The sequence below is a fragment of the Mustela nivalis genome (assembly GCF_964662115.1).
Source record: "Mustela nivalis genome assembly, chromosome: 2".
In the NCBI taxonomy this organism is placed as follows: domain Eukaryota; kingdom Metazoa; phylum Chordata; class Mammalia; order Carnivora; family Mustelidae; genus Mustela; species Mustela nivalis.
The window spans coordinates 110,116,006-110,141,872 of record NC_139021.1 but is presented as its reverse complement, the minus strand read 5'-3'; the positions used below and the strand labels follow the sequence as shown (position 1 = coordinate 110,141,872).

General features: G+C 36.8%; 2 protein-coding genes across 11 annotated transcripts in view; both read right to left on the bottom strand.

The window, feature by feature from the left end:
• The window catches only part of LOC309859831 (lipase member K-like), a 596,159-nt gene that overhangs the window by 373,728 nt on the left and 196,564 nt on the right, over window positions 1-25,867 (bottom strand). The window lies entirely within an intron of this gene.
• The window catches only part of LOC309859838 (phosphatidylinositol 3,4,5-trisphosphate 3-phosphatase and dual-specificity protein phosphatase PTEN-like), a gene marked incomplete at its 5' end in the record, with an annotated part of 105,600 nt that continues 87,234 nt past the window's right edge, over window positions 7,502-25,867 (bottom strand). For all 10 annotated transcript variants that reach the window (XM_082720972.1, XM_082720964.1, XM_082720969.1 and 7 more), the window contains 4 exons: window positions 7,502-11,060; window positions 14,067-14,291; window positions 17,325-17,491; window positions 22,198-22,339. In XM_082720972.1, the coding sequence (XP_082577098.1) occupies window positions 10,875-11,060; window positions 14,067-14,291; window positions 17,325-17,491; window positions 22,198-22,339 (720 nt within the window). In that variant the 3' untranslated portion in view covers window positions 7,502-10,874. The remainder of the gene's footprint in view (window positions 11,061-14,066; window positions 14,292-17,324; window positions 17,492-22,197; window positions 22,340-25,867) is intronic.

Genomic DNA, 25,867 nt, shown 5'->3' with positions numbered 1-25,867 from the left:
CTCTCCCTTCGCTTGTGCTCACTCACGCTTACTCTGTGTCTCTGTCAAAAAAATAAATAAAATCTTAAAAAAAAAAAAAGAAGAAGAAGAACAAGATATACTAACAGGTTCAAATCAAACAAAAGGTTCAGTACAAAAGGTTCACTGAGGGGTCCCAATCCCACACTGCAGTGAACTTTTCAAAAAGTACAACTTGAGTTTGATAGTATCAAGAATACCTACAATCATCTAAAAAGGCTTTTAAAAAACTTCTCCCTTTCTAACCAAGTATCTGGTACAGAGGCCATATTTTCTTCATGTGCTACAACCAAAACAATATCTCAGAACTGATTAAATGCAGAAGCATATATAAAAATCCAGCTGTTTTCTATTAAGCCAAGTATTAATAGATATAGAATTTTTTTAAAAGCCACCCTTAATTGCTAAAGTTTTGTTTTGGAAAGCATAATTATCTTCACTAAAAACATTATTTATGTTAACATGTAATAAGTTTATTGTTATTTTTAATTAGTAAATATTTCTCAGGTAATAATGTCTCAGATTTAATTTCCAATAGGGTAAAATATCTGTAGGTAAAAATAACCTACACACGCAAAGCTTTTCAAGGTCCTCAATAAATTTTAAGAGTCTGAAAGAATCCTGAGACCAAAACATGTGAAAACCACTGCTTACCCGGCTGTCCTACTCATTTCAACTTGACAACTGTGCCCTTTAAAGAAAAAAATTAATAAAGATTCTCATTTGGTTGTTATAGGAAGTAACTATGTAACACAGTAGCTAGTGGTCTAGGCTCAGGAACGAGATAGAGGGGAACTCAAATCCTGGTTCCACTACTTACCAGTTTTTCTGTGCTGACCAGTTATCGAATGTGGGCCTCCCTTGATTCCTCACACATAAGATGGATATAATTGTGCTTCCTATCTTTTTTTTTAAGATTTTATTTATTTATTTGACAGACAGAGATCACAAGTAGGCAGAGAGGCAGGCAGAGAGAGAGGGGGAAGCAGTCTCCCTGCTGAGCAGAGTCTGATGTGGGACTTGATCCTAGGACCCTGGAATCATGACCTGAGCTGAAGGCAGAGTTTAACCCACTGAGCCACCCAGGTGCCCCTGTGCTTCCTATCTTACAGGAATTAAATGGTAGCACGTGTTAAACTCTTAAATCCAGAATTATCACTATTACAAGAATTCACACTGCTTTTTAAAAATAATATGGCACTAATGTAACTATGAGAGATATTCTAAAGCCTTGAAATTGTCTTCCTTCATCAGGAAGTTATTTTTCCAAACATAATACCAGTCTCATTTCCTCCAGACTCGCCTTAATGATGTCGCGTAACAGATTTCTAAGTATTAGCAGCATTAAACATTGCAATTTTTTTTTTCTGTTATGAGATTGGAAAGCATGTGTTGGGCCTGAGACAGGTCGATTTTCATGTGACATCTCTGTAATCACATCCACAATTGGGAAAAGGCCCTATTACAAATGCTGATTCAAAGAGTTAACATGAGGGGGCCTGGGTGGCTCAGTTGGTTAAGCAACTGTCTTCAACTCAGGTCATGATCCTAGAGTCCTGGGGTCGAATCCCCACATTGGGCTCCCAGCTCCATGGGGAGTCTGCTTCTCCCTCTGACCTTTTACCCTCTCATGCTCTCGCTCACTGTCTCTCTCTCAAATAAATAAATAAAATCTTTTCAAAAATTAAAAATAAATTTAAAATTTTTTAAAAAAGCAAAGAGTAAACATGAGCAGGCGAGCAAAGCAATTTATCAGGCACTGACTCTGATGATGAGCATGGCAATTATCTAGTGATGACTCTCTTAGGTTTTGAAATTGCTTTTGCTGCAGGTACACAACTTAATGGACCCAATTAGGGAACATTCTTCATCAACGCATGCTTTAGCTCAGACATTGTAAGTCGCAGAACATATGTGACTTTTTTTAAAATTTTTTATTTATTATAAACATATACTTCTATCCCCAGGGGTACAGGTCTGTGAATCTCCAGGTTTACACACTTCACAGCACTCACCAAAGCACATACCCTCCCCAATGCATATGTGACATTTTTTTATGTATTAAGCCCGAAAAAAAACAGTCACAGAAAATTTGCATAATCATCACAGTTGGACCTATGATAATGCTAATTCCTTATTCAAAGTAATTGACAAACAGCAGGAACTTCTTCATATGTATCTCAAGGAGCCACATGAATGTACTTAGATTAATATCTTATCAAGGATCCCTGTAGCTAATTACAGTCCGATACAGTTTGCTTTTCAAAGCCTCATCCACCTTAAAGAACTTAGGATCATCATTAAAATTGGACACTTATTAATTTACTTTCAAGTGTGCTGATTCTTTCCCATCATTTCCATTTTTCTATTGTCCATCTACTGGTTTTTATTTCTAATTTTGGATATTGTATCTTTGGCCATAAAATTTCCATGTGGTTCTTTTTATAATTTGGTTCTCTGCTGAGAACTTCTATCTTTCTCTTCAAGGAGAAACCTTTCACCTCATGGAGCATAATTGTAATAGTTGCTTTTATGTCTGATAATTCCAACATCTGGGTTACCTTGTGGCTGGCTGGCATCTCTTGATGGACTTTTTCCTTGGAAATGGTTTACATTATCCTGGTTCTTCCTTCTTAAGCAATTTTGGATACTGGGTTGTATCCTTTGGGTACATTTTTCTGAAAAACATTTTATTTACCGGTTTGTTTGTTTGTTTAAGCAAGTAATCAACACAGTCAGGCTCAGACCACAAATTCTCTATCACCTTCTGTTAGTGGTGGTTCCCATCTCATTTTCATTTTTTTGTAGACTTTGCTATGGTTCCTTAGGTCTGTCTTGAGCACGCCCGCTCCGGACCGAGCTCAGGACTTGGAGAAGTTCGTATACACAATGAGAGGGTCCTCCATCCCAGCTCTCCTCGTTCAGGATTTTCTTCCTTCCCTTAACCCACACTCTCTGGCCAACAGGAGACACTTTTCCTGATTTCCTCTGGCTAACAGGCGGATTTCTCCTAGAGTTTCAGCCGCTCGTGTCTCCATGGCTGCACAGCCCTCAAGTGGGATGGATCCCTGCCACAAAGCTGTAAGACAAAAGAAAGAAAAAAATAAAAGCAAATCATCCTCATATAGGGTGCTTCTCCGAGTCTTAAGCCTCCTTCCCGGTCTGTCTGCTTGTGATTCCTTCTCAGAGTTCTTAGGTATTTGCTTCTTTGCATTTGGTCCAGTTTTTGACAACCACAGCAGAAGTGGCCTTGAGTGGTTCTACTCCACCTTGATTGGAATCAGAAGTTCCCGCATCTACTTCTCCAAATTTTACCTTCCCCTGCTTTCCATGCCACTCACTGTGCTCTAGCCTTTCTCTTCTTATAGTTTCCAAAATGGCTAAGTTTGTTCCCGCAACAAGCTGTTGTACTCTCTCTTCCTTCTGCTCAACTCTGTTCGCTGCTCTAAAAGGTCAGTGACCTTTTCTGAGCTCTACAGCACCATCATTCCAAGTGGACATGCTAAGCACGCGGCATACACCTGACAGGCCACTGGTTGACCAGCTTAATGGAGAACGAATTACTTTAAACCACAGCGCATCTCTAAGTTCAACCACATGTAAGGTACAAGTTTATTCAACAAATTTAAGGCCAAACTGGCCCATCTTGCTCTCGTTCTGGGTCTTTCTGTAAAAACATGTGTCAACCCCTCACCATTGTACCTATCAAGAACCTTGCAAGGATGCGGAGTTCTCTTTCATGGTACGAACACCTGTTAGACATTTCTCTTCTTCATTCATTTTGCAGGACTCAAGGCTTGTAATAAAATGGGCTTTTCTTCTGCCTGCGATAAAGGATATTGGCAGGATTCCATTACTGATTGTTTATGCGTTCGTTGTTTGTGTTGTAAACTTGATTATGTGTACGAGGGGGCCTAGTGTCGTAGTGTGGTCAAGAAGCATAGTTCCAGTGGGCTCCAGTTCCATTCCCTCCTTACTAGTTGTGAGGCCTGGGCAATTCGAATACTCTTTCAGGTTTTGTGCATAAACTGAGGTGAAACCATCCACCTTGAAGGGTAGGTAAAGCCCGGCAAGCATCTGCCACCGCGGGGCTGGCACAGCGTTTCCCTCGCTGCCCTCCAGTACTAAGGGATAGCAGGAGCTCCCCGAGCCCTCTTGTCTTCCCTTTTCCTTCTCTTCCCACTTCAACTTCCTGCCTTTCTGATCTGTGTTTTGGTCTCCAGGTAGCTGACTTATCACAGGACTCCTATGAGTTTCAAATCTGTATCTTCAGGTTTTCTGAGGTAGAACTGTGTAGAAACTTCCTTGGGAAAGATTCGAGCAGCCTAAGGTTTTCAAGTACTTGTATAAAAAAAATTCAAAACCAAATACTCAAAATAACTTTCTTTTTAAAGAAAAAAATACTCTCCATAGGAAAGCATTTCTGTTTTTATGTCCATCGGTAGCCAAATGGAACATGATATAGACATTTCCAGTGCCCCAACTTTGGTTAAATGCACAGGCCTGAAAGTAATTCGTTAATGCACACATCAAGACGCTACTAACAAATTCATTAATATCCAAGAGTCATTCCTCGATGTCAAAGTCATCCAAGGCTGATATTACTTTCATTACAGTGAACTGTGAGATTTCATGGAGAACTATTTGCCTGAATGAAACTATTTGAAACCCTGAAGTTGGACTCCAGCACTCCAAAATTTAAGGCATCCACCCACCCACCCAATGCACATTTATAAAACTTCCCAGTAAGGCAGTTTAGTGAGAGATGAAAGTAAAAACTGAAAGGCATTTGTCAACATAAGATATCATGTGGACAGCTGTATAGAGTGGGGAGAAAAATCCCGAAGGTGCACGTCAACTGATGCCAGTGAATTACAGGCTAATATAGGAAGCCACACAGGAACATTTTCAGAATTTCGCTGCGGTGAACAGTTGACAATCTGCAACACTAGAGCCTTGTTCCATTCCAAACAAAACCTCTGACTCTTTCAAGAACAGATGAGAAACCACATGCAACAAGAGACATAAATTATATTTAATTAAAATAATGAAAAAAATATAAATCCTTGTTAAACACTTCGTTTAAAAATACACAGCTTTATTTTATGACCTGGTAATGCTCAAAGATGGCAGCCGACTTCACTCATTCATGTAAAAATATTCTTTAAATGTCAATCAATACATTTCTAAGTTATGTGTTGCCCTGCCACTGAATTTTTTTCACCAAAATCCTCAAATAACTACCAAAGAAGAGCTGCATGTTTTGTTAGAAGCCCCCCATTATATTAAACATGGTAAATTCCAGAGCTGAAGGTGAACCACACATGAAATACTGTCTCTTTGAGATGCTGGAAGTCACACAAGCACAGATTTCAAAACAATTGACTGATAAATAAGCAGTAGCTTTCCCTTTTGGGCAGGTGTCAAATCAATTCAGACCAAATTGAACACCTGTTTGGGAACTATAAAAACTGAAAAGCTCATCCTTCTCCTCCAACCTTGCAGGATGTGGAAAGGCAATAGTGAAATGAACTATTGCATGGTGTCTCATAGGTTCTGTTTAACCACTTAACATATGCAATCCCAAAATGCACATTTAAAATGGTTTTTGAGGAGACAGATCTACAATATTCAGCTTGTCTATGCTAAATAAACGTTAACTATCTTACTTACTCACTTATCACCCTGATGCTAACAGGATCTACACATCATGAGGAATCCGGGGTCTTGGACAGGGCTCTGCACACGATCTGCACCTACAGCACTAAAGTCACTGATCATTGTCTGATGTGACTCAACGCTTTACAAATATATATACTAAACTTAAAGGCTATGAGTATGCATAGTACAAACTTCACTTCTTAAAGAATACACATGAATATGCAGAAAAAAAATGATTGCAGAGTCACAGAAAGTATTCACAATGGCCATGTCTCCACATGGTCGAATTATGAGTATTTTATTATTGTTGTTATGGGAAAGGATTCTCAAAAGAGCTAACTGAAGAACCAAAGGGTATTACCACCAATGAAATTATTTGTCCTTTCCTGTTTTCATATTATCTATTTTTAAAGTCACTGGCCAATAGGAATTTGCCAAGAGTGGATAGCAACATTCTAATACACTTGTAAGAAGGAAGCTCTTGAAGGATGGAGAAAAAAGCAAGATCATGGTTACAAGAGAATAGACTTGCTCCAAAACCAAAACCAAAAAACAAAACAAAAAACCGATAAGCAACTTAGTCGTTAGGTTTCCTATGGCTCTACAATTTTACAGAAAAACCGGTCTCTAACATTCCACCTTTAAAAGTTTTAAAATACTGTCCTTATACCCGTTTGGACTGATGCTATCCATCTCCATTCAGAAACTTTTCTCTTTGTGCTCGTTAACAGCACGGCCCATCAAAACCTAGACTTCAGTCATCAAGATGCGTGGCTTGTTATCTGGCAGGAATTAAAGAACAAAAGGAGTTGGACATCAGCAACAAATTCTGGAGATTTAAGGGCTTGATGTTTCATCTGCCTCTGGGAGCCTGCAGGTTAAACACGGGTGGTTTTTACTTCTCAGTAGAAATGGTGGTGGCATTCACTGAATCCCACGAACGCAAGAGACAGTGTGGACAACACGCAAGAACAATGCTCCTACGTCTCAGACATTGCCATGATCCTCTTAGGAAACCCAGTACTTAAAACTCCAGGATGGTAACCCTCACAATACCAAATGGAAGTGCATACACAACCACACACTTTGCATACTTTTTTAGATGATTATACATTATTCACACTTACTGTTTTTTAAAAGCCACACAACAACATGTAAACCTGAAAGGACATGAAGTCTCACTGTTCCATACACGGTCTGCTTTACTTCTCCCAACATCCCTACAAGCTACACCGTCACCTACTAGATCTTACTGTGCTCCGACGAAAGGAGGATACGCCTTAGTCTTTAAACTTTGACTAAGATTAGAAATCACAAGATTAATTCAAGCACACGGAGTCTTTCAGACTACTCAGGACTATCAATATTCAAATGGCACAAGTCATGATGAGTAGATGAGGCTTCCTGTATGTTGATGGCAGTATACAAAGGATGGAAAAGTCACCATGTTTAAATCCGAAGTATCAAATCCATGCGGGGAGATTTTCCTTCAGACATCTGGCTAAGTGGGGGAAAAAAGACAATTTTTCAAGACTCTTAAACTTTTTCAGGACTAGAATGTTATTTCTTGTGCCTGAAACAACTTACTAAGTGTTGACTGCGGCCCTAAAAAAAGGAACGTCTCTTATTAAACATGAGTAGTTGGGACACTCTACCCTCAAGCTGACAAAGGGCCATGGCTTTGAAGAACACGGGGCGGAGGGGTGGGTGGTGGTGTTACAGAGAACCACATCTGGCTGCCTTTTATTTTAAACCTCAATTCAAATGATTTAAGCAATTCAAACGACCAGTACTCTCATTTAATAAAACACCCACACAGTGACAAGAATGAGACTTTAATCCGTTTTAAGTGGAGTTTATAACACTAAGAGATAAAGGGTTGTTAACAAACACAGTAACAAACGGACATCTGATTGGTATGAGGTGTTATCCTGCACACGTCATTATGTGTTTGTGTATCCTCAGTGCATAGCATTTACACACAGATCCACGGCTGCACAGCACGAGAGTATCTGAAGAGGCTGAATCGCAGTAAGGCTGTTTAACAGACTGAAATGTTGAGTATATATATGCTCTAGGAAAACAGACTGAACTGCTGAGCCGGCAGGGTGGAAGGCAGCTCTGCCAGACACTGCGGTTAGAGCCCCCACTTCCGTGCACAGCCCCACCCCTTCCGTCTGCATGCATGACACATGAACAGTATGTAAAGGTACATGAGGCACTTTGTGGCAACCACAGCCATCGTTATGAACATATTGCACACATTTTCTAGAACTAAACATGGAACTTGTACCCTACTTTTTATGTTTTAAAGCTGAAACATTTGATGCTGCCGGTAAACTCCACTTAAGTTTATAACCTGTGCCACAGCAAAGAACAGGGATGCTAGGTATCCAACTGCCCTGTAATAATTATGGCAAAAAAAAAAAAAAAAAAGTTTGCGAGGAGCTACAGAGGACTTGGGATGGCACAGGGCCCAACTGTATAAGCTTTCTTAAAAGTGATGCCTTCAAGTAACTTCAGACATGTAAGCGGCTGCACATCCAAAAAGTCTAAGAAAACATTCCAGAAACTCAAAGAGATTACCTACAGAATGCATTTCAGGCTAATTATGAATACTGTCATAAATAAAGTTTTAATTAGGACTCAAAAACCTTTCAGTCATAGCAATTCTTGTCAAATTCTATGGGGATGGTAACTGAAATAAAGGAGAGTAGTATGTATAATATATATATATATATATATATATATATATATATATATATATATATATATATATATATATTATATATATATAATGCCATTTTTCCATTTCCAATGACTACACCATAAAATGTAAGCAAGGCTTCTCAAAAACATTGAAACATTCAAAATCAAAACCCTCATTCAGACCTTCACATTCCAAAGGAAAAATAATAACAGTGCAAAAGCCCATTATAATATCATTATTGATGACCTGGCCCTCCATGTTACATATTGGAACAACACAAGTTATGTTTTAATATACTGTGCCCAAAACTGTAACAAATAACAGTATTAATAACTATCATCAAAACATGAAGAGTGGATTTTCATTTTAGTCAATTTTCAGCTTTTATGAAAGATAAGGTGGCATATAAATTTCAATGCTGAGATCTTAGGAATAGCTGTCTTCTAACTTCACCAATTTAACTTGAGCAGTCAGTCAATTCTCTCTATATATCAATGTTTAAATACAAATGTGTAAATCCTAGGAGCTTTGTTAAAAATGTAAAAATTTTATTTGTTGAATGAAACTGATGAGGTATGGAAAACATGTCAACATTATTTACTAAGAATATTTTAGATGAAGTTCTGCCTTATCTATTTAACCATCAAACTCTATAAATGCTGCTCTAGTAGGTCCTATGCAATCTGTATTTGTAAATTAACTAGGTCAGACCACAGCTAGTGAACAATTTCAGCACCAATAAGTTATTGAAAATGAGATTTTACACCATTAAGAAATAAATTGGCGGGATATTTAAATGTTTCAAGGTTAAGGTACAATTTGAAAGATGCCAAATTTCTGGGGAAAAAACCTTCTTTTTAAATAGTATCTTCACATTAGCTTTACAATAGTAGTTGTACTCTGCTTAGAATCATATGCAGTCTGGGCATATCAAATATATGATATTTAAGAAGTGAAATTGAAGCCCTAGTCCTAAGTCTAGCACTATGAAGAAATGATTCAACACTGCACATTTAAAAACAAACAAACAAACAAACAAACAAAAAAAACCAAGAACTATTCTTTCAATAAAAAATCGATAAAAGCATTATGTGGGACAATTTCTACTGAAAAAGTAAATGCCTTATTATTTGTGCAGTGTTGAAAATTTACTGCAACTCTAATTTCCTTTTTAACACAAATAATGTTCTTTTAAATATAAACATTATATGTATTCAGTATTCAAGTAAAATTCCCTAACAGTTAATGACATTTAAAAAATGTGCAAAACTGCAAAACTCATTGTAATAGAATGTGTAAGGTCAAAAGGGCGGAATGGCTGACAGCTATTGGATTGAATAAGTGCATCATAATCTTTAAAGAAAAAACGCTTACTGTAGAATCTCAAATTGAAATTTCTTGTGCAGCATTACAAAATATTTTATATTCAATGAGAAAAAAGAAGCTTGCAGGCAGCACGTGAAGCATCCACAGCAGGTATATGATTGAAAACTAATAAAGTAAGTGTACGTGGTTGACTGATGTAGGGACTAATAGCATCTGACTTTTCGCACTGGCCTTGATTACACAGGAGATGGAGCAGTCGTTACAATTCAGAAAATGTATTTTAATAGATCATTGTCGATTTTTATAATGTTTCAAGCCCATTCTTTGTTGATAGCCTCCACATTTATATGTCTAAGTCATTGTTGCTGTGTTTCTTATCTATGACCACATTATTTTTATATCCCTTCATTTGTGGATTCTTAACAAGTTGTGGAAGGTTCATTCCTGTACCCCAATACAGAGTCACTCTCTCTAGCTGCCTTTTCTAGCACCAATATGCTTTAAAAAAAAAATGCACAAAACAACAAGCAGTGACAGCGGCCAGTTCCTCAAACATCCAGATTAATAACTGTAGCATGCTAAAGAAAGGTGCGTGAAGTAGCTGGAGATGGTATATGGTCCAGAGTCCAGCTAACAGATATCCCTTTCTGAGCACTCCCTCCATTCCCCTAACCCGAATACATGCATTAGAATGTAGCAAAACCCTGGAGAAACACCTCTTAGCCAACTGCAAACTTACCTGTTGCCACAAGTGCAAAGGGGTAGGATGTGAACCTGTGTTATCACAAAACTCTTGAGCCACTTCAGTTGGTGACAGAACACAAAATGAGAAATTCCTACGTATACACATCAGTCTGTCTCCACTTTTTATAAAACTGGAATAAAATGGGAAAGTGCCATCTTTATTTATCCTAATTGAATTTTAAATGTCTTTTTGACACAAAAAGGTATATACATGAAACAGCTACACAACCTTTTTTCAACTGGACAACAAGTGTCAAGATGTATAGGGTAAAACAAGATTGGTCAGGAAAAGAGAATTGTTCCTATACCTGGTAATCTGACACAATGTCCTATTGCCATTAAAAAAAAAAGGTCCAATTTCAGTTTATTCAAGTTTGTTTTCATGGTGTTTTATCCCTCTTGATTAAAAAAAAATTCAGACTTTTGTAATTTGTGTATGCTGATCTTCATCAAAAGGTTCATTCTCTGGATCAGAGTCAGTGGTGTCAGAATATCTATAATGATCAGGTTCATTGTCACTAACATCTGGTGTTACAGAAGTTGAACTGCTAGCCTCGGGATTTGACGGCTCCTCTACTGTTTTCGTGAAGTACAGCTTCACCTAGAGAAAAAAGACCGAGTTTAAGTGGAAAATCCATAAATCTGACTAATCTTAAATGACTTAGTAGAGATACATATTTTAACAGATTTGTTTTTTAAAAATGCAATGACAAACAGGATCTTGAAAAGGCAGCTATCTTTTAAATGACCGTCTGCTTCAGATTTCCAATGTTTTCTTGTTATACACTGAAAAGATACACTGGGATGTACTAACATAGTAAGCATAAGCTGTAAGCATTAACTAAATAATTCTACTGAAAAAAAAAAAGCACTGAGACTGAAGTTCGTTGGTCATTTAAAAAGTGTCTTTTCAATAAACTTCAATGTACAAATAGCTGAGATCCAAAAGAATGTTGCACTTACTACCACTCTGAGCCTCAGTGTATTTTCTGACACAAATAACACTAAACAAGTACTACATTATAAAAACACTGACTAGCAGCGATGTTTGGGATCCCGTCAGCCCTGAAGGTTAAGAACATCAGACAGTGATCTGACAGTGGACAAAGGGCCATCACAGCAGTGCTGGAGAACCGTCCAACAACTCAGCAAGGCAGGGATTTCCATCTCCCCGGAGAGGAAGCAGAGGCCCAGAATGCAGTGGATCTGAGGCTTCCATCAGATCCGCCAGGAAGACGCTTGCTCTTTCTGCTCTATCTACAACCTACCCCCGACCCACTACCTAAAAGTCATCCTCACTTCTCCTCCTCTTACATCCAACATCTGCTCCATCAGCAAACCCTTTTGGGTCCACCCACACGATGCCATCTCTACCTCCTCAGACAGCTTCTCAGTGTGCCCACTGCTACCACGCTAGTCCCTGCAGCCACCACCTCTCAGCTACATTAAACCACGGTGGCAGCTTCTCACTTCATCTCCCAGCTCTGTCCTTGCCTTCTCTCCAGTCTACATTTTAAAGACAAAATTCAGATGACATCCTTCCTGTGTTGGAAACACACCAATGTCTTCACAGTCAGACCGATGTGCTTTAGTCAAAATGGCTGCTTGTCTACTGCTCCTCAAACATGGGAGAATCATTCTCTCTCAGGGCTGTTGTATCTGCCCTTCCCTCCCATCCCAGATGTTTGTACTGCTCACTCATTCCATGTGGGCCTCTGATAAAAGGTCACCTGCTAGAGAGGTCTTCTCTTAACTATTGGGCTAAAAAACACACCAAGATCGTGCTTTATGCCACCTCTGCTCATTTGTTCATAAACACTTACAGCATTATATCTGTTTACTGATAACTGAAAGAGTTTTAATTTGTAATCACAAATATATATTCTTGTAATATTAAAAAATATTTAATATTAAAACAATAAAACCAGAGGAAGTCACACCATAAAAGCTAATAATTAAGGAAAATGCAGACATAGTCGATGGAAACCTGTGAATTCTCAAAGACCCTTCTAATCACTTAAAAGAAGTCTAAGATTTAAAGGCACTTAATATTGGATTTATTTTCACTTAAAATATGTAGCCTCCCATTTATTTTTAGGATTGCTCACAATATTCTTATACTTATCAACTATGGTTAGGCTTGCTGCATATTATAAAAATGGAATGAGGCAAAATAAGTAAAAAAATTTTTTTGAAAGAGAAAGAAGGGTATGGTGAAAGGAAGGAGGAAAATCAGGTAGAAGGAGGAACAGGAAAGGGGAAGGAAAAAAGGGCAAACTACCATTTGGAAATATTGACAAATCAGATTTTTTAACCTGGAAAATTCTTATCAACACACAGGACTAAAAATACGCACACACATCACATATAGATATAAGTAAGGACCCAAATAATTCCACAATATGAGGAAGTAGAGCTTTAGAAAGGGAGTAACACAAGAGCTTGACAAGAGGCCTTTCAGACCAACAAGACTGAAGCAAAGGCTACCACATGGAAGGGTAGCCAAATGTGGGAACAGCAGGGGAAAAGATGGAAGGTGGGGAGGTCCTCAGGGAGAGAAAAAGAACTGAAAAGACTGGAGGCAGAAGGAGCTTAGCATTTGGAAGAACTGAAGAGAGAACAGATTGGGTGAATCTTGGAGCAGGAGCAGAATGTGGCTAGAGCTCATGTGGGAGGTAAGCCTGGGCTGAATTATGTAGGTCCTTGTAGGTCATATCAAAAAACCACAAGGTCTTTAAAAAGTATAAACAGGAGTGATAACACCATATCAATTATAACAATCTATCTATCTCAAGATCACTCTGAGGAGTTGAGAATAAACTGGAAGGGGACAAAAGTAGGAACAGTTAAGAACATTCCATACGAAATACTATGCAGCCATCAAAAAAAAAAAAAAGAAATCATGCCATTTGCGACAACATGGATGGAACTAGAGTGTATCATGCTTAGCGAAATAAGTCAAGCAGAGAAAGACAACTATCATATGATCTCCCTGATATGAGGAAGTGGTGATGCAACATGGGGGCTTAAGTGGGTAGGAGAAGAATAAATGAAACAAGATGGGATTGGGAGGGAGACAAACCATAAGTGACTCTTACTCTCACAAAACAATCTGAGGGTTGCTGGGGGAAGGGGGGTTGGGAGAAGGGGGGGTGGGGTTATGGACATTGGGGAGGGTATGTGCTTTGGTGAATGCTGATTCAGACCTGTACCCCTGGGGATAAAAATACATGTTTATAAAAAATAAAAAAAATTAAAAAAAAAAGAACATTCCATACGAATCATTCCCAAATGACTGAATTCCCTTTAACTTCGTTCTTCCCTCATTCCTATTTCATGTCCCATAAACTGAATTCCCCTTCCCAACCCCTGCCCCAGATTTCACCAAACAACAACGAAGAAGGGCCGGGGTGGTGGGGGAGGCAGCTTTTTAAAATTTTGTGTGCATCCATGTTAGAAACTCACATTACTGATACCTAAATATTGCTTCTAATTAATACTTAATTTGATTTAAACCTCAGTCACACAAGTCCTTTACCAGCTCTATACTTAACAGACACACACACACAGAGTCACCCACAAATTCCTCGGAATGTTTTTAACTTACCTTAAAATTTGGAGAAAAGTATCGGTTGGCCTTGTCTTTGTTTGCTTTGTCAAGATCATTTTTTGTTAGAGTGAGTACTAGATATTCCTTGTCATTATCTGCACATTCTATACTGCAAATACTATCAATTTCTTGATCACAGAGACTTCCATTTTCTACTTTTTCTGAGGTTTCCTCTGGTCCTGGTATGAAGAATGTGTTTACCCAAAAGTGAAACATTTTGTCCTTTAAAAAAAAAAAAGACATTAAATTTTTTTAAAGAAAATATATCACCTATATTCAATACGCATCCCAAGAAGTCAATAAAATAGGTGACACGTCATTTGGTAGTCTGAATAAAGACAAACATACAGACTAATATTTGGCAAGCTACTGGTTATCTGTTGCTCTAATTCACGTATGTTTATTCTTTTTTCAAATTTTAGACAAAAATGTAACTCCACAGGTTCTAAGATAACATACTTTTGTTTTAAAACCTTAGGTAAAGTATTTCCTTTCTTGTCTAATGTTAGCCTTAAAAAATGTTTTGAGTTTGTATGTATGTGTGTATTAAATAATCAGAAATGGGTTTTATGGTCTATTTCAACAAACTATCCATTACAGGGTCACCTGGGTGGTTCAGTCAGTTAAGTGTCTGCCTTCGGCTCAGGTCATGATCCTAGGGTCCTGGGCTCAAGTCCCGCATCAGGCTCCCTGCTCAGTGGGGTCTGGTTCTCCCTCTACAACTCCCGCCCCAAATCCTTCTTTCTCTCCCAAATAAATACATAAAATCTTAAAAAAAAAAGTTATCCATTAGAAAATTTACTTTAACAAAAGTTCTTGAAATGTCCGTACAACTTCCCAAAGAAGCAAGGCAGACACATTTCTACTTCAGAAGCAATGCAAACACTAAGTGGCTCCAGTTTCTTACACTACAATGTGTATGCCTGAAAAACCTCAGAATATGAGGGAAGGAAGACAAGTCATTCTGACTTTTTTAGGTTATAAAATGCCTATTTTTAAAGAATTACTTCTTAAAAATAATACAAGGTCCTGTTAATCAAAAAAACATATCAATCAGAAGTTTATCACGTCAGCCCTTTCATGACCAACACAGAAAATGTTCTCTCTCTCTCTTCATGACTAGAATTTGGCTGACATGGCCCATGTGACAGTTAATGATGTGCAGCTTTATGACATCTTATCTGGTGCCTTGAATCGCCATCAAATCTTTTATTCTAATTTACCTATTAGAACTATTATTCTAATAGTTTTGCTATTTTCCCACAAAGATGTAAGACCTTCAAGTATCTTTCGTTTAACATTCTTTTTATCTTTTAACAGTACCTAGCAATCTTATATGTAAGTCTTTCTTAAAAAATATTTTATTTATTTATTCGACAGAGATCATAAGTAGGCAGAGAAGTAGGCAGGGGTGGTGGTGGGGGGGAAGAGCAGGCACCCTGCTAAGCAGAGCCTGATGTGGGACTTGATCCCAGGATCCTGAGATCATGACCTGAGCTGAAGGCAGAGGCTTTAACCCTCTGAGGCAGCCAGGCGTCCCTCATATGTTAAGTCTTTAAAAAAATTTTTGTTAATTTCAATTATTTTAGCAAAGTCACTAAGTTAGTAACAGTACATATATTTAACTTAGAGTCAGAAAAACATAAGCTAGTAATATTTAAATCTTAAAAAATGTGGATTCTGTATAGGTAATGATTATATTAAATCTATTTTTGTTTAAATCACAGCAACATTTATAATAGGTAAGCAAAATCACATAAAATGCAAATAAATATATGTAAAGTAATCCCAGATATACTACAAATATTAATCTAATCTTCAAATTTGTATGTATTAAAGTAACATACAGACAACTGAAAATAAGGACTTACACATTCCTAAAGGTATAGGGACAGAGTGATGCAGGTGCCTATTTTTAAAAGTAAAATATAAAATTTTAGGGGCACCTCACTGTCACATTTGGTAGAGCTTGTGACTCTTGATCTCAGGGTCATGAGTTCAAGCCCCATATTGGGCGTGAAGCCCACTTTAAATAAATAATTAAAATAAATAAATAAATAAAATTTTGTGTGTGCCAGTCTTACAATGAGCAGAAGGGAAAAGATAATTTTAAACACCTGCTAATGCTTCCTGGACTACAGAAAAATTATTTCCCAAAGTTATCAAGACATATTTAACTTTCACTTATACAGAATAGGTAGGAAATGGGTTTCTAGTGAAAAAAAAAAAAAAACAGTTTAACATTTTGTCATTTCCCAGCTATATGGCTTCTGGGTATAGGAAATTGTATTTCTTTAGATAAATCAAGGGAGAGTTTAAAGTTTTAATAATAAATGAAACTTCCTTTTTTTTTTTAAGCTAAATATCAGGAAAACTAAATCAGTTCTATTACTGAGAATGTCTAAAGAATGGCAATACACTATGTGGTATGTTTAATGAGGCAGTAACAACATACAAAGCTAGAATCTTTTTTCATTATACCCCAAAATGTTGCACCTTAGGCGTACTCATTTCAAATGTTCACACTTCACATCTTAAACCAAGACGGTTTTAAGAATAAGCTCTTGAATTCCCTAACTATGGCTCAGTAAGAAGCAAACCCCACTAACTTTCTGAATCTGTATACTTAATATCACACTGTTTCACTCGTTATTACTTCTTTTGTATACTTATCACTCTAACTAAAATTCAAAATATTCAATAAATTTGAGAAAGCCAAATATAAAATGACATAGTGTCACAAAAAATAAACCAAAATGGGGGGAAAGTGTTTTGTGTCATTACACAAGACCATGGAACAGATCTTATTTATACATATAGAGAATTTTTTTTTATAAGCCCATGGCCCCTGGCCCCTTGCTAACTTTTTCTTGGTAATTGATCATCCTGTCTAAAAAGATGGTAACTGATTTAATGGGGTATGCAATCTTTAATATTTTTATAAGCTTTCTCTGCATAACCCAACTTAAAGAAAATTCATTTCAAATTACAATGACATAAGGACTTTTCTTCTAGTAAGATTTTTTTTTTTTAGCAATATAATGGCTCATCAGTGCTATAGTAAGCAAACCATGCGTAGATCTAACAGAAAACCAATTATAATTAATTCAATGAATGGTCAGTCACAAAATATTATCCTGTAATCTCTCCTTACAGAATGATTTCTGCCTAACCAAATATTTTAAGCAAAAGATCGGAGGTTACTCTTCAAAGTATGATTTTGGATATTCTTCCCAATAAAAGTAAAGGGCAAACCTTTTTTAGCATCTTGTTCTGCTTGTGGAAGAACTCTACTTTGATGTCACCACACACAGGCAAAGGCTGAGGGAACTCAAAGTACATGAACTTGTCTTCCCGTCGTGTGGGTCCTGAATTGGAGGAATAGATCTTCACCTTTAGCTGGCAGACCACAAACTGAGGATCTGCATGGTTAAATACATGTTAGCATCATTCCACAGGAAATGCCTTCAAATGTCAAACTGTCAAACACCATTTTAATGGTTAATATTAGCAATTCACACAGAATAGTAATTCGGCATCTGTAGCCCAGATCTAAAACACATCAATATTTTTTAAAAAGGTCAGAAAATATAGCCAGCACAAAAGTTTCCCTAATTTTAACCTTCAGCATAAAGTTCTACTTACTGGTTCTAGTTCACAAATACTAAATCCCAACAGTAGACTTCTGGAACTACAATAACAGCAAAACTTTAACATTAAAATGTTAAAAATCTAATATAAATTAGATTTATAATTAAGATGCAAAAATAATCTTCTGGCACATCTATGAACTGCATGAAAAGTAACTTTAAAAACAGATATTTGCTGCAGTATTTTAATGTCTCTACCATGTAATAAAACCCACAAAACACAAATCATTACATGTTCATAAGACGCATGAGAATACAATCTGTAACAAAGTTATAATAAATTCCATAAACACAAGACTCTATTTATAAAAATATTAACTATCATTTATTTTACCTATAGCTCACATTTAATTTCTTAAAGGGATATAAAGCCATCATCATGAGAAACAGGAAGACAGAGATTGGAAATGTCGGCAAAGAAATACAAGACTCAAGCGGGAACTGTAGCAAAATCCCCCTCCCTCCAAAACACACTCCACTTTCATTAACAAGTATTTTGGCTTTGGTCCCTGTCTGTTTTAAAATAAAGGAAAGGATTATATGTTTTAGTGATTAGCCTTACGAGTAAGTGGGTCTTGAAGGAAATATGCCAAGACCATCAAGAAATAAAATCATAAGCTTGCAAAAAGTACATGAAAAATTTCATGTGTATTTCATATATATTTACATATAAAATATGCACATATATAAAAACTGGCATAAAATCCTTAACGCTAAAAGGCATCATCGTTAGAGATGCAGAAAGAAGTAACACGTTGTTTATCAATGTGACCAACAAGTGAGAAAAAGGCAAAAGGTGTATCCAAGCTAGATGCACGTTCCCATCAGTAAACACGTATGGGCTTATCCGTGTGTATCTAGAGCAGCACCAGCACTCACATAATAAACAGAAGGTCTGATAACAGCCTGTTGGGTTTTTCTAATATGAATGTGAGCCATTTATCACAAGAAAAAGGGCACTCCAAAAAGGGGAAACATTACCAACAATCTGTCCATAATTTTCACTTCCTTGACTAAAGGTTCAAAGTACAGCAAGCCATTTTACAAGACTATGTGATTCTGAAAATTTCACTAGAAACTCTAGCTTGAAAAAGCAAAACATTTATTCCAAAGCTATGATAAAAATCAGCCAGGATGAAATGCCTTGTAATCTTATTAAGACTCCACTAGTTCAGAATGTGATAATCCTCTTTTTAGGACTTTAAAAAGTGTATTAACAGTAGAAGCCAGATTTCAATTAAACTACATCTAAAATGTGCACCTTCAGGAATTCTAGAACTGTGTGATCCATTCATAAACTAATTACAAATCAGCGTCACTTAGAATCTACCCCAAAACCTAAGTTTAAAAGTTTTCCTGAAATCACTACAGAAAATCAGTTCATTTACAATACGAATTCCCCATCTTAGATCTTCAAGGGCTAACTTATCAGAAGTCCAACATCAGTGCAGTTCTGCTGACTTCTAAGACACAAGCCAAGTATTTTCTCTTTGATACAACTGACTGTGTTCTAAAGAAATGACAAGTCAATACCTGGTCAACAAAAATCAGGATTAAACTGTTTTGACATATGCCTACTGACAGAAAATCACACTGATCATCTTTTACTAATGTTTTAACCCTTTCAGATTTGAAGAGTATAGTAACTTTTCCTTTATTTAGGAATATTAGGACAATAATTCAGTAAGAAAACAGCTGCTGACCCCTAACAACTTTGCAGAAACTACTTCGTTTTCCTCAAGGGTCCCAACCTTTCCCCTGAACCCAAACTCCCAACTCACCAGGTCTCACACTCCTCCCACTCTGTTTCCCTAAGCCTTCCCAACCTCTAGCCCAATACCATATTTACACAGAAGTCTAATTAGTTACTATGCCTGCTGCCTGATGCTCCCAAAATACCAGATCTAGCTCTCACCTAAGATTCAAACCCACTTTCAAGAACCCACTGAGGATCTTCATATAAACAGCTCCCCTTAACCTGACCAAAACATGTTTAAAAACAAAAAACATTCATGTCTCCCAAGTCTCAGTGAGATTCATTTTCCCTTCTCCCCTCTTTTGGGAATTATTCATATGGCCAGAATCAAAACTGACAAAATGTTTAAATATAAAAGGGAAAGGAGATTTGACTGCCTTAGCAAAGCACATCTGGCTCACAAGAAGTCCCGTAACTGGATTCCTTTCCACCACTGGTTTCCCATCGTGCAATCACCACTTCCTACCCAGCCAGACTTAAAACAGAGCCTAAGCCTCTTGACCTGTCACTGATGCAACAGCACCTATCAAATCCAGTCTAACATCCCCATTTAGGCTCCTCTGACAGCGGGCCACACATGCCACCCTCCGTGCCTCTGGGTCCAGCTCATGTCCTGCTATTGTACTTCAAGTCACACCTGCAGTACTTCCTTCAGTTTTAATGCCAATATAAAAGGTACACTTTCTCTACCATTCAAGGAAGAGCTGGACTTCCTCTGTGAAACCATATGACAACCCCTAAAACTTTTATTTTTCTGAATACACCATTTATAATTTATACGTATAACCTCCCATTCAATTATGTTTACTTTTAATACAGCTTTATTACATAGTATGAAACCACAGGGTATAAATGGAGAAAATTAGTAAAGATGAAAAGTTTTCAGCAGTCAGTAATTTGAAAGTTTAAATGTAATAGTGGTAAAAGACAAGAACAAATCAAAAATCCATCAGAACATTGCAAGCAGAGCAGAACTGTCAGGTTTTTGCTAGAGAAGCCAATGAAAAAATTACACTAGATAGGTGGATTATTGAACTGAATGTTCTCTTTCTCTTATTCTCTCCCTAAAATTAAACCCTCCTTTTGGCCCTTACACCTGATATTTATCCTACAGGAAGAGCAAGAATGTTTTCTTCCTTTTTCCTTCTCCTCTATGAACGTGTTACGTTCCTGTGTCAGTCACCTCTGACAGTCTAATGCCTTGCATTTAGAACTTTTTTTTTTTTTTATCACAGACTCTATTATTTGTGTTGACGCAGAGTTGACACTCAATGTGCCATTAGTTTCAGGTGTACAACACAGAGATTCCACAGGTTTACACACCATGCTGCGCTCCCCACCAGCAGAGCCACCGCCTGTCTCCACAAAGCCCTGCTGTGGTGCTTGGCCTTTGCTGTACAGAGATGATGACAGCCATCAGTTAGGGCTCCCATTGTGCTTTGCTAAGGCAATCAAATCAGTGAGCCTATATCACACTCTATTAATAAATCTGTGGCCTATGATAAAGGTGTCCAGCTCTAAGAACACAGGAAAGATATGAAGGTGGTAATACCTGAGAAAGACAAACACTATCAAGAAATTAATTTCCTCAGTACAGGATAATTTAGAGATAGAAATTTTTTAACTACATAAGTATTTTCAAGAAGCAAAGTTAAAACTAAAAACTAAAACCACTAACAAATTACAAAACCTCACTGAAATATTATTAGAGGTATTCAAAGAAAAACTGTAGTAGTTGCTTATCTACAGACTACAGAACTGCTCTCTAAATAAATGAAACATATTTCTTAAACATGAAAACATGACTGATCACTGCCAAGGCAGTTACAGAAAAAAAACAGCAACAGTCTGATCTTTTACTGGGCTGGATAATACTTCTACCCACGCATTCTCTCTTGACTAACTGCTTGGGTCTGGGTATTCAGTATTAAGGCTCCTTTCAGTCTAAGAACTCCAGCCAAGACTAGCAGAGAAGCAGACCAGGATCAGGATCACTGAGGGAGGCTCACAGAGGCTAGGGTAAGAGAAATCAATGGGAGGCAGACATCACTGACATGAACTCTGTTTAGTACATACGTAGAAATTTTCAGATTTTGAAATGTCTTCATTTTATTGACAAGCAAACATAAAGACAAGTAGAGTGTGCCTGAGGTTATACAATCTAGCAATGAGAGAGCTAACAAAACTGTCACTGGATCTTGGATTTAATCCCAGGTTGTCTCTAATGCTCCACACACTCTGACTCAACCCTATTCACTCAACATATTTCAGCAGGTCATCACATCTTATAATTTTTTCCTTTCCTTTCTATTGCCCCTGTCACCATTACTACCAATATCTAATCTTCCTAAGATAGGAAGGAACTGGTCCCTGCCCCCACACAGGGAACTAATGAATCCCACTGCTACTCGGATGCTGGATCTCTACTGGGATAGGATTTTTAGTCATCTAGTCACAGTTTAAGCTGCATTTGGTAGATGCAGCAAAGAATGTTTCTTTCATAAATACAATTTGGCTTCTAAGACATTAAAACCGATGGCTGCTGGCCTCCTTAGCCCAATAAGCTGAACAACAGAGCTACTTAGTTTGGATACTTCAGAAATATATACCCCTATGTACATTTTAAGTGTGGTAAATTTCTTTCTAGATTTCTATGTAAACACCTAGATATGTCCAGAAAAATGTTCCAGTACATGGAGGGATGAGAATTTAGAGCACTTACTGCAAGTTCCGCCACTGAACATTGGAATAGTTTCAAACATCATCTTGTGAAACAACAGTGCCACTGGTCTATAATCCAGATGATTCTTTAACAGGTAGCTATAATAATACACATAGCGCCTCTGACTGGGAATAGTTACTCCCTGGTGGAGAGAAAAAAAAAAAAAAAAAAAAAAAAAAAAAAAAAAAAAAAGGAAAAGAAAAAGAAAAGCCAAATTCAAAAGAAAAATTCCATTACAGTTATTTTACTAAATTGTTACGATAACTGGGTTGTAACTGGGTTGTATCCACTGAAGACCATATATACATTAGCTATTTGACCTTAAATGATTAATATTTAAGTCTAGTTCAACAAGAGTAAATCAGAGCAACATCAGTACAAAGGAAATATCAGAATAACCTTTTCCCTTAAAATTATCATAATCCGCTCATTTATTCAATGGTCACCACAATGCTCCAACCCATGAACCCAGTAAAATAAGGCCTCAGAAGTTCCAAAATACGTGTCAAAGGCACCTGTACTACAGCTGTGCTCCTGAGACGTAGGAAATTTATGGACTTTTATTGAACACACAACTCCTCAAAAGCTTGGTTACTTATTTTTTAGGCAAAAACATATCAGAATCAGCAGAACACATAAAGGCATAGTGCCTTTTAGAGACAGAAATAGCAGCAGAAAAAAATGATGCCCTGAGACCCCCAGTAAGAACAGGAATATGTGGCTGGGATAAATGTATGCAAGAATTCTCTAACAGAGGGACTTAGGAAATGTCCTCGAGCCACATGCATCTCTCTGTAGAAGAAACCATGGATATACATAATGTTTGAGAAAATTTAAGTATTACAAATGCTAAATATATATAATTCATGTTCTATTTTTTTAAAAAGTTATCTAAAGAAAAAAATCTAGTGTGTACAGCCATGCAATTCATTAATGCTGCTGAATAAATGAGGGCTGAGGTCTCCTTTCCTAGGATGTATATAACTTCAGGAAAATTCAGGCATTTAACTTAGAAACAGAAGGCAAATAGTAACAGAAAGACGTCTGACAGTTACAAGTGACTTGCAGAAAACTTAGAAGTATATTCAAGAGGAGAAAGAATTTGTAATATTTTCAGGTTATTACTGGCATCTGAATCTCCCCATCTGTTAAACACTCGGGACATAAATGCTTTTCTTCCCTCTAAATAAAGTATAAAGTACGTTCATATGAATTTAAAGACAGATACACAGAATGGCAGGTAAACAGGTATTCACTCTAGTATTCTCAGGTTTGTTTCAAAAAATTAGCATGATTTCATTACAATTAAAAAATATATAGAATGTCAAAAAAATGGATAAAAGCCATTTCAAAGAAGGACAAATGACTTATGATTCTGGCTGCAGTGCAAAGACTAGAATTTAAAAGCTAATGCTCAAAATATCAACTCTGATTGGTTTCTTCAGCAAAATGAAGACAATTAATACCTACCCTGTCTTCACGGGATTCTCATGAGGAGTAAATACTAAGTGTAGTTACACAAAAGCATGCTAAACCTACAAATGATACGCAAATCCTAATTAGCAGTTTTAGAAATCCTATCTACATTTGAAGTATAATTTTGGAAGAACTAGAATTTTGGTTTTCTGTATTAAAGAAACAGTAGTAAAATACTATTACTGTGAAAAGCTCCTATAAAAAACTAATGTTAAAAATCATTATTAATAAAAGTGTTTAAACTTACAATGGTTTATTGTATTACATTACTTAAATGTTACTTCAGTAAACAACTTATTCATATTTATCAAGACAAGACACAGAATTGCAAAGCAAGGTGGGGGGAATATAGCAGATGGACGATGGCTGGGTAGGAAGGAAGCTTTTTTGAACCATGTGAATTTATGATTTAGTCTAAAAACTAAATAAAATTAAATTCAAAAAATCAAATCAATGGGAGTGTAGAAGAAGACCAAGCTGTCAAGTTATTTGTTGGGATTCAATGCAATGATAGATGATTTCTTCCTCTTTAGCTTCTTGGTATAAGTTTGTATGAATAATTAAAATGTTTTCAAAGATTTGATTTTTTTCAAGTAGCAAGTGATTAGCAGCACATGTATAATGCAGCTTTTTATATAGTGAGTTAATAACTCTTACCAAAGGGCAAGGCAAAAGGATAGAGGAAGAACATATGAATCTACTAGATGTCAAACATGGACGAATAATTTGTGTGTTAAATATGAGCTAAACAAAATTACTGACACAGTTCAAGGAAAAACACTGAAAGGCACAATTTAACTTAATTCTTTTACTATCAAATTATGCATAATTCAGCTTCTGTAGCTTAACTTTGCAATTCCTACCTAGCAGCATGCTCAAATTCAATGCAGTCAGATTAGCAGAAATAATTGAGTTGTAAGGCTCAAATATGTACCAACCATGGGCATTAGTGTATCCTTCTATCTAGTTACATCTCTCATGGCCACAATGCACACTTACTCAAATTTAATTAATGGTACAATGAACCATATTGTAATGTAGATTTTGAAATAAAATGAATACAACGTCCATAATAAATTGACAATGCAATTTATAACACCTCAAATATATTATTTCCTGAATGCATATGCTGAAAACAATGGTTTACATGCATGTTTTACCTATAGTATTTTGACTATAAAGACAAATCTCTTTTAAAATCTAAGAAATGAACATTTTAAAGATCTTCAAAAATTTATTTTACATATATGAAAAGAGGGCTGAACTTCGAAGCTCTTAGAGATTAAAAAATAACTATGTGTTTTTAATATTTCCATTTTCATTTAAATTAACCAAGAACATTTAAGTTAACTGGTTTGTAACTATATCCCCAAAGTATCCGCCCTCTACCACCAACGATTCTTCTTTTCTACTTTAAATGTGAAGAAAATTACTTGTATTCTTGACCTTTTTTTCCCAAAGGTAACTTTTAAACATTCTAATCTCAGCTAAACTTGGCATTCTTCAGGGTTGCCTTTACACCACATTCCTGGCCATCATCGCAAAAGACCACCATTGCTTCTTCGATTCCCTGATGTTCACAGACCTAGAGGAGTGCCTGCAAAGACATGTCGTGTTCCTCCTAAGGTCTACTGCCTTTACTCAGTCTCACCTATGACTCTGAATCTCTATCATTCCATACGTCATTCTTCTGAAACACACTTCTTAAACTGAGTGATGATTTCAGTACTCTGTTCAACCCACCTTTCTATCCTGTCCTAGACATCATCCTCAATGAATGTAGCTCCTACTCTACTGGGAACCTTGGGGTCACCCAGTGTGGCACTCTCAGAATTCCCTTGTCCCATCTTAAAATTTTCTCATATTCTCTGATATTTTATAAAACTTACTGCACGTTTCCCTAGGTTCCATTTTGGTAAGTGCTCTATTAATTATTCCCTCTCTGGCATTTGTCTTTATTTCACCTGTCTCCTCCTAATACACAGCTCGGGTAACCCTTGTCCTGTTATCCAAAGCCACTCATGGGCTAAAAATGCACACTCTCCCCAAATCTTTTATCTTTCTCAAATTGTCACCCTTCTTCTCTATATAGACTCTCAAAGGTAAGCCTCTACCCCTTACCCCATAGGAAACTGTTTTCATAAGGCTGATTTCTTAATGGTCAGTAGTTCTTAAGTGTCACTAACAGTCATTT